This window comes from Brassica oleracea, chromosome C4 (genome assembly GCF_000695525.1).
Source record: "Brassica oleracea var. oleracea cultivar TO1000 chromosome C4, BOL, whole genome shotgun sequence".
NCBI lineage: Eukaryota > Viridiplantae > Streptophyta > Magnoliopsida > Brassicales > Brassicaceae > Brassica > Brassica oleracea.
The window spans coordinates 34815330-34825367 of record NC_027751.1 but is presented as its reverse complement, the minus strand read 5'-3'; the positions used below and the strand labels follow the sequence as shown (position 1 = coordinate 34825367).

Below are 10038 nucleotides of genomic sequence, written 5' to 3'. Positions count from 1 at the left end.
GGCATTGGCTTCTATCATACCGACCTTAGCATGGTAAAGTCCAGTAGAGAGTGCATGTATAGTCTCTAAGAATTTCTTATGGCCTTGGCCGATTTCTATGATCTGAAGGAACTCTTTGTTTCCTTCGCCTTTAGTCTCAATATGAAAGTCATTCAGTCGGATATCTTTCAAGCTCAATAGGCTTCTCTTAGAGCTGGGTGAATACAATGCATCAGATATCGCTAGATGCGTACCCTTAGGCAACAAGATATTGGTCTGGCCGTAGCCTTCTATTAGACTGGCTATACCCGCAATGGTATTTATATTGGTGTTTTTAAGAGTTAGGTTTATGAAATATCTTTTGTCTCTTAAGATCGTGTGGCTTGACCCACTGTCCACCACGAATATATCCATATCATCTTTCATTCTTCAAAACAAGATTATAGAATGATACTTTAGAGACTTCATATAAAAACCATTCATTCATTAAGTTTAAAATAAAACAATTTCAAAGAAATAACAAAACAAAGAACACAAAAACTTGATGTCGAAATCAATTTGATTCTTTTAGACAATCTGAAGTTTCATAATTCATAAGATCATCTCATTCATGATTGAAATCATCTTCACCATCTTGATATGTCATGTGGGTTTCAGGATTCTTCCCTTTCAAACTCTCGTGGTAGAGGTCAACGAGATGTTTGGGAGTCCTACATGTCTTCGCCCAATGATTGCCCATACCACATCTATGGCACACATATTTGGTCGAGTTTTGTGGCTTAAAAGATGTACCACGGCCTCGGCCAAACGAGTTTCCTTGGCCACGGCCATAAGAGTTATAGTTGCCTCGGCCTCGACCAAAAGAGTTTCGGCCACGACCACGTCCTTGCCATCTCCCACGGCCACGACCGTGTTGGCTATCACTTTGGACGTGGTTAGATTCTTTCTTAGCCTCTGTGGCCGCATGTGCTTCAGGTAATGGGGTTGATCCATGAGGTCTCAATTCACTGTTTCTCATCAACAACTCATTGTTTTACTCCGCGAGCAATAGACAAGAGATCAGATTAGCATAAGTCGTGAAACCCTTCTCACGGTACTGTTGTTGTAACAACACATTGCTTGTGTGGAAGGTGGAAAAGGTTTTCTCAAGCATATCCTTATCCGTTATATCCTCACCACACAGTTTCAATTTCGAAACTATCTTAAATAGGGCTGACTTATACTCATCCACAGACTTGAAGTCATGGATTCTGAGATTCCTCCAATCATACAAAGCCTTTGGTAATAACACCATTCTCTGGTGATCATATCTCGTTTTCAACTCTGTCCGAAGGTCTAGAGGATTTTCAATAGTCAAATACTGATCTCTGAGACTCTCAATAAGATGATGGCATATAATTAATATCGCACTGTATCTATCTTTCTCACTTGCATTATTGCCCTCGGTGATACATTCACCGAGTCCCTTGGATTTCAAGATGATCTTAGCATCAAGTGCCCATTGCAAGTAATTATCTCCAGAGAGATTTAGGGCAGCAAAATCCAAGTTGTTGATTTTCGACATCTGAAATCATATATTTCATTCTTAAGATTATAATGTGCATATGATGCATACAAGACAATCAGTTATACATGTATGATGCAAACAAGCCGCACGGCCAAGACAAGATATGATCAATCTTAGCATTCAGGTTCTATATGTTCATTATGCAATCGGTTATACATCCTAGCAAAAATGGTTTCTTAGGGTTTCGATTATTAGGGTTTCAGTTTTACCTTAACCTCAAGTCTGGTTGAATGGACCACCAACTAGAGAAGAGCCGCGAGCTGGAACTTGCTGATCAGGTCGCGAACAAGCTGCTATCGGGTCGCAAATGGGGATCGGTATCGTCTGCCGCGAACGGGCTGAAGCTGAGATAGTCGCGAGCTGGAACGAGCTGAGTATCGTCGGGTCGCGAACGGGAACAAGCTGCTATCGGGTCGCGAACTGTGTGTGCTGATATCGGATCCCGAACGTACTGCTTGCTGAGGTCGTCGCGAGCTGGAACGGACTGAGATCGTCTATCGGCTGAGCTGAGACGGGTCGCGAACTAGCTGGGATCGGGAACGCCTTGAGTACGGGGTGAAAGGTTCTCGATCGGGTTTAGGGTTAGCGATCGGGATGGGGTTATCGCCGATAGGTTTAGGGTTTATCGTTGGGACTTTGTAGCTTAAGGTTTTAGAGTAATTGTGCTGATAACGTGTTGTGAGACTTAGGAGACTAGTTTCTTATTCTTATTAATCATAAATATAAGGAGCCTTTTATATATAGGTAATTACACCGTCATAGAATAATGGAAAGAATAGAAAAAGGAAATACATATATGGATAGAGTACAAATCATAAACTAAGAAGGAAAAAACAAGAGGCCGCCGACTCTCTCTCCTCTAGTAGCCGCGGCCGACTCTCTCTCTCTAAGAATGGGCCGGTTATGGACCGGGCTGGTTATGGACATATACAATATGATTTATAACAACAAACAAGTCGACAAAAAAGAAAAAACCATACAAACAATCATCATCCGAATATGGTTGTTAGACAAAGATACGTAAATTGATCGCATAATAAGATATACATGTATTTAGAGTGTATGTGAAGTTATGCTTGATAAAAACAATTTATAAATACCAAAAGAACAAAGAAACAAATCACAATGAGTAGGTTTAGGAGAAAGAAGTATTGATTCTTTCAATAATTTTTAAATATGTAATTAAATTGTTTGTAAATTGTAATGGTGCCTTTCCCACCTAGATGATGAGACAATCATGGAACCAAATTCAAAATGGTGTTCAGGAAAAGACAAGAAAATATACAATTGAGTAAAAAAAAAGAAGAAGAGAGAAGTAAGTGCAGATTCTTTTTCTTTTCTCTTTCTCATAATTCTCTTCTTTATCGGAAAGTCTGATCATTGAGTCCAGTTGGCTAATGAGGAACACCAGCGAATAATTATAAGTCGTCTCTTCTTTCGCACATCTGAAATAGCTTTCTTTACACATTTTTACTCCCCTGAAACCATGAAAGATGTTAAAGCTTTGTCCTTTTTCTATTTTCCACTTCTTTACTGAAACCATGTCTTCCTCCCATTGCAACCACTGGGTTTGGTTCATCTTGTCGTCTTCTGTCTTAATTGGTTTCGGTAAGAGAAAAAAGCTTCTTCTTGGAGGGTTTTCAAGAACTCAACTTCTTAACACCATGACGTTGTTGTTCTGTTCTGCTGATTAAAATCTAGTTTTGGGTTCGGGAGAGATCTGAATTTCCCAGTTACTCTTCAGCTGAATCTGGAGATTAGGGCCTCTTCATCTTCTTCGCTGACACGAGTCGACATGTCTATAACTTGTGAACTCACTTCGAAGAAGGCAGAGGAATCCAACGGTGGTGTGAAATGGATAAAAAAGCATCTCTTCTTCATGATTCTGTGTTGCTTAACCACCTCTTTGGTGATTGTTATTTTGATGTCCTCGGGGAAGGAGGAGGAGACCGGTTCTTGTAATGGGGAAGGTAGAGTGTTGTACAGACATCAAAACGTCACCAGGAGTGAGATTCATGACTTGGTCTCTTTGTTCTCTGATTCAGATCAGGTAAATAATCCGAATTGGCTTTGGTTTGAAATTGTGCTTTATTGAAAGCTTTATTATATATACAATAAAATGTATCAGATTCGCCTTTGGAAACACATCAATATGCAATCAGTTCACCAGATTTGCCTTTGGAAAAGACTCTCTGTGGAAACACTAATACAATCAACTTACCACTCTCTGCATCTGTTTTACAGGTAACATCCTTCGAATGTCAAAAAGAATCGATCCCTGGAATGTGGGCAAACTATGGTATTACATGTTCTCTGAATATGCGTTTGGAGAAAGAGGAGACTCAAAGCGTCCATGACAATTCAAAGAGCTTAATTCCCTGGAATCTTATTAATCCATCAGGCTTACAACAGGTTAGATAACATTTGTTTGCAGCACAATTTGCTGAAAACGTTATTTTGGTATAATACTATATTTTGGTTTGTGTGTAGAGTTTACTGCAACCCGAAAACCACAGAGAAGGGCTGGATTGGGAGTTGTCATCTTATTTAAGAAATACATGGTGGTGCCTTATCCTTGGTGTACTCGTGTGCCATAAGATTTTTGTTTCTCATTCTAAACCACCAAATGAGATAGAAGGAAAAACAAATCTGCAAGATTCTTTAGCTCAAAAGCAGCAGCAGCAGCAACGTGCTTGTAGAGGGGCTGGGAAATGGAGGAAGAACATCCTTCTCCTCGGTGTCATCGCAGGAGTTTCCATGTCGGTTTGGTGGTTCTGGGACTCCAATCAGAAGATCATACTGCAACGGAGGGAAACTTTAGAAAACATGTGTGATGAACGAGCCCGTGTGTTACAAGATCAGTTCAATGTTAGCCTGAACCATGTTCACGCCTTATCTATTCTTGTATCCACCTTTCACCATGGTAAAACCCCATCTGCCATTGATCAGGTGATGTGTTTTTTTTTTCTTACCGCTATTTACATTTCATATTTTTTGCAATTTGGAAGATGTTAAAACAATAAACTTCTTTTTTGTAGAAAACATTTGGTGAATATACTGAGAGAACAAACTTCGAGAGACCCCTTACCAGTGGTGTTGCGTATGCTTTGAAAGTCCCACACTCCAAAAGAGAGCAATTTGAGAAGGATCATGGATGGACAATAAAGAAAATGGAAACTGAGGACCAGACACTTGTTCAAGATTGTGTTCCTGAAAATTTTGATCCAGCACCTATTCAAGACGAGTACGCTCCTGTCATATTTGCTCAAGAAACTGTTTCCCATATTGTATCGGTTGACATGATGTCTGGACAAGTCAGTAACCATGTTCCTAAAATGGTTTCCTTTCCCTTTTTCCAAACCAGTGTTGGTTAAATAAGAACTTCACAAAATCTCTCTCTGTATTTATTTTGCAGGAAGACCGTGAAAACATCTTGAGGGCAAGGGCATCAAGAAAGGGTGTATTAACATCTCCATTTAAGCTTCTGAAGTCAAATCATCTCGGCGTTGTCTTGACCTTTGCTGTCTATGACACGGACCTACCGCCTGATGCTACCGAAGAACAACGTGTTGAAGCAACTATTGGGTACTGTTTTTTAACTTTTCTCAATTAAAATGGTTGTGCTGATGTACCTTACACATGAAACAGATACCTTGGTGCATCATATGATATGCCATCGCTGGTGGAGAAACTTCTTCACCAACTTGCCAGCAAACAGACAATTGTGGTGGATGTTTATGACACAAGTAACGCCTCGGGTCTAATTAAAATGTACGGAACTGAAATTGGGGATACAAGTGAAGAGTATATAAGTAGACTTGATTTTGGTGATCCATCCAGAAAACATGAGATGCGCTGCAGGTTTTACTCTAATGACATCTTTCTGTAAAGCACTTTCTCTCTTTTTTATTTTAAGTATGAAAATGGCAATATTTTTCTTTTATACAGGTTTAAAGATAAACTTCCCATCCCTTGGACAGCTATAACACCGTCAGGCTTAGTGTTGATTATTACTTTTCTGGTTGCTTATATCTTCCATGATGCCATCAGTCGAATTGCCATAGTTGAAGAGGACTGTCAGAAGATGATGAAACTGAAAGCTCGCGCTGAGGCTGCTGACATTGCCAAATCACAGGTGGATTTTCTCAATCGAATACTCACAAAAGCTTCTTGTCACTGATATGCTTTTTGTTTATGCAGTTTCTAGCAACTGTTTCTCATGAGATACGGACTCCAATGAATGGTGTTCTAGGTAAATCTTTTTACTGTCTCCTTTGCCATTGCATTTTTTGTGGAATAGCAGCTGAAAGGTTTGATAAGCATATGTTGTTACAGGAATGCTGAAAATGCTTATGGACACTGATCTTGACGCGAAACAAATGGACTATGCACAAACTGCTCATGGGAGTGGGAAGGATCTTATATCACTAATAAACGAGGTTCTTGATCAGGCAAAGATTGAATCAGGAAGGCTTGAGCTTGAAAATGTGCCTTTTGATATGCGCTTAGTTCTGGATAACGTTTCATCTCTACTCTCTGGCAAGGCAAATGAAAAAGGAATTGAGGTACAATATAAACCGCATGACCTTCTCTGCTTAAATGTTTTCATATATAGCAAACAAATGTTGGTTTATTGTTACAGTTGGCAGTTTATGTTTCTAGTCAAGTTCCTGATGTTGTAGTTGGTGATCCCAGTCGGTTCAGGCAAATAATTACAAACCTGGTTGGAAACTCAATCAAGGTGATCCAGTTTCCTACTTCTTTACAAAAGAAAAAAGTCTTCCTCCACTACAAATAGTACTCATTTGTTCTTTCTGTAACTAACAATAATAGTTCACACGGGAGAAGGGACACATATTTATCTCGGTGCACCTTGCAGAAGAGGTGAGGGAGAGTGTTAATATCAAAGATGCAGTACTAAGACAGAGGTTAGCTGTGGGAAGCAGTGAGTCCGGTGAGACAGTAAGCGGGTTTCCTGCTGTGAATGCATGGGGAAGCTGGGAGAGTTTCAAGACAATTTACAGCACTGAGAATCATAATTCTGATAGAATCATCAAATTGCTAGTTACAGTGGAGGACACAGGGGTGGGCATACCTTTGGATGCACAAGGAAGAATATTCACTCCTTTTATGCAAGCTGACAGTTCCACATCTCGTACCTATGGTGGGACCGGCATAGGTTTGAGCATAAGCAAGCGTTTGGTTGAACTCATGCAAGGAGAAATGGGGTTTGTGAGCAGGCCTGGGATAGGGAGTACTTTTTCATTTACGGGAGTTTTTGGGAAAGCAGAAACAACAAGTTCGTTTAATACTAAGTTTGATCTAGCTATTCAGGAGTTCAAAGGACTGAGGGCACTAGTTATTGATAGCAGAAACATTCGAGCAGAGGTGACCAGATACCATCTGCAGAGATTGGGAATATGTGCAGACATTGTTTCAAGTCTGAGAACAGCATGCACATGTGTTAGGTACTTCACATACATTTTCTTTACTTCTTGCTTTGCTATGTTAATACGACATGAATGTTTATTCCATTGCTATATATATAGTTATGTTTTTGTGTTTTTTTTGCAGCAAATTAGGAGGTTTGGCGATGGTTCTAATCGACAAAGACGCGTGGAACAAGAAAGACTTTGAACTACTTGATGGGTTGCTTAATTGTAGCAAAGGAGCCTCCACAAGACAAACAAAGATTTTACTTTTGGCAACCTCTGCAACTCTTTTAGAGCGCAGTGAGATGAAGTCTTCTGGTCTGGTGGACGAGGTGGTAATAAAGCCCCTTCGGATGAGTGCCCTAATATGCTCTTTGCAAGAAACCCTGGTCAATGGCAAGAAGAGGCAACCAAACAGAAAGCGAACGAATCTTGGACACTTACTGAGAGGAAAGAGGATTCTGGTTGTGGACGATAATCTGGTGAACAGAAGAGTCGCTGAAGGCGCACTTAAGAAATATGGAGCAATCGTTACATGCGTTGAGAGTGGGAAGGCTGCATTGGCAATGCTCAAGCCGCCTCACAACTTTGATGCTTGCTTCATGGACCTCCAGATGCCTGAAATGGACGGGTTAGCTAAGCTAATCACTTTGGATCTCATCATCCTCATTCAGCTTTTGATAATTTAAATATCATTTTTTTTTTTGTGTACAGATTTGAAGCAACGAGGAGAGTCCGTGATCTAGAGAAGAAGAAAATAGTTTCCGGTGAAATGTACAGTAGCTGGCACGTTCCAATATTAGCAATGACAGCTGATGTGATTCAGGCTACTAACGAAGAATGCGTCAAATGTGGGATGGATGGTTATGTATCGAAACCGTTTGAAGAAGAAGCTCTCTATGCAGCTGTAGCGAAGTTCTTTGAATCTGCTGGTTAAAAGACTAGAAATCCATTGTTGCCCCTTGTAGGATTTGTATATATATTAACCCGACAGCTTTTTTGACGTCGAGTAGTATATATCTTAAACATCAATGGCCTGCAGTTCAACTTCATATCAAGGCAAGAACCAAATTCATTATCCATTCTTCTTCACACGTGTCTTTCCCTTTAAGACCGCAACCTTTGCCTTAAATTTTGTATAGACAGTATGTGGTATTTGATCTCCGCCTGTGTGTATAGCTAGCTCTATTTATATTCGTTCATATAAACCCAAACTGTCTCTACTTTAACTGTAATAAAAAAAGCTTTTTGCATGTTGTGTAGAAATAGTAACGGCCCTTTATGGGAACCGTATGGATGACTCTGTGTTCTGTAAAGCTACCAGAAACAGAACAAAATCTTCCTCAAAACACAGATCTGGCACATGATTTCATCTGAAGCAAACCAAGATTCCCAAGTCATCATGTTCACATTTAAGAATTAAAATCATAGATCTTGGGACTAGTGATTCTTTCTAACTACTATATAAAGGGGGTCAAGTTGCACTCATTTGTTTTGTAGCTCTCAGACTTCCTAACAGGATCAGATCTGAATCTCTCTGCTCCACACATTGCCTTCTTGGAAAAGATGTCAACTTTCTTGATGAGGATTCTTCTTGCTTTGCTTGTCTTAGCATTCACTGTTTCCCAACAGTTAGGTAACAAACAATATATCACTGAAATGTTGCAACTATATGTTTTGTTGTCTTTTTTCCTTATGAAAGATGTATGTATGTATGTATTACACAGAGGCAGAGTCGGAACAATGGTGCATAGCAGATGAACAAACGCCAGACGATGAGTTGCAGGCAGCCTTAGACTGGGCTTGCTCGAAAGGCGGAGCAGACTGCAGCAAAATGCAGCAGCAAAACCAACCTTGCTTCTTGCCCAACACAATCAGGGATCATGCCTCTGTTGCCTTTAACAGTTATTACCAAACTTATAAGCACAAAGGTGGCTCTTGTTACTTCAAAGGCGCTGCCATGATTACTGAGCTTGACCCAAGTAAGTTCTCTCTCTCTCTATGTGTGTGTACTTGAGTCCTTTGAATCTAGTGAACCAACAGTAGTCTTATCCTTATATGACTGGAACAGGTCATGGTTCTTGCCACTATGAGTATAAACCGTGATTCAAATCAGACAACAAAGACGAGATGCGGCAAGAATAAACAGGCTATGATTTTGTTCACTATTTTTTTTCCTCACTATGTAATGTTTTCATCCCAAAGAAGTATTCATGTAATATACTTCACACGAAGACTGTTCTCTCATTACTATTCTTCACTCTTCGATTGAAAACACTGAAATGTCTAGCTTTCTTGAGAAGCTATGTTGGGATTGCGAAAGCCCATATCCAACTCTATATTATCCAATTAGTACGATATTGTCCACTTTGAGCCTAATAGGCAAGCCCGCATGAATTTACTTTTGGTTTCTTTTCCAAAAAATCTTGTACTAATTAGAGTTGGACATCTCTTTATATATTAGACACCATTTGTCTAATTCTCCAATGTGGGACTTAGTTTGATATCTCACATTCTCCCCCTCAAACTAAGGATCACACTCATTTCGTGTCCCACAACTGAACTTCCAGAATCTCCTGACTTGATCTCTGCCACACACCTCTCATTCCTAACTCATAGGATATCATTCATCTCTGGAAGGGTATTTCGGTTTTCTTGCAGATTTCTCGTCAACCGCTCTGATACCAATTGTTGGAGATATTGGTAAAAGTCATAGAATTGACTCAGATGATGGCAAGAACATGACAGGACATATCTTTCATGATGGTGAAAGTTCAATTATGTGGGGATCAAGCAAACAAGAAACTGTTGTGTTACTGTCATGTGAAGCTGAAGACATGGCATGGACTGAAGCTATGGAACAAGTTATATGGCTTCAAGAGTTGCATCGGCATACAACCGAAAGTGAACAGAGAAGCAATATCGTGATGAAAGCATTCGAGAAATTGAAACTCAAGGAGATAAGAGGTATTGATGAAGACTTGTCAAAAATGGATTTCAAGTTTAGAGGGGAGAATGTTGGATTAAGCTTGAAAAAAAAAAAACTTAAGATATAAGTTA

General features: G+C 39.8%; 2 protein-coding genes across 3 annotated transcripts; both read left to right on the top strand.

Annotated features, from left to right (window-relative positions):
- The first annotated feature begins 2879 nt into the window (after nt 1-2879).
- On the top strand, nt 2880-8231 carry LOC106342170 (histidine kinase 2). Of its 2 annotated transcripts, XM_013781030.1 has the most exons (14): nt 2880-3154; nt 3248-3596; nt 3791-3958; nt 4037-4495; nt 4585-4860; nt 4962-5131; nt 5195-5407; nt 5495-5681; nt 5747-5798; nt 5882-6111; nt 6189-6287; nt 6380-7014; nt 7121-7609; nt 7693-8231. In XM_013781030.1, the coding sequence occupies exons 2-14, from the start codon at nt 3342-3344 to the stop codon at nt 7913-7915; spliced, it is 3456 nt and encodes a 1151-aa protein (XP_013636484.1). In that variant the 5' UTR covers nt 2880-3154; nt 3248-3341; the 3' UTR covers nt 7916-8231. The 2 variants fall into 2 exon arrangements, with proteins under 2 accessions (XP_013636484.1, XP_013636483.1); XM_013781029.1 differs by having other exon boundaries at nt 2880-3596.
- A 223-nt stretch (nt 8232-8454) lies between these two features.
- On the top strand, nt 8455-9345 carry LOC106342171 (glucan endo-1,3-beta-glucosidase 1). Its single transcript, XM_013781032.1, has 3 exons — nt 8455-8614; nt 8706-8960; nt 9050-9345. Exons 1-3 carry the CDS (start codon nt 8545-8547, stop codon nt 9082-9084), a joined length of 360 nt encoding a protein of 119 aa, XP_013636486.1. The 5' UTR covers nt 8455-8544; the 3' UTR covers nt 9085-9345.
- Nucleotides 9346-10038: the final 693 nt, after the last annotated feature.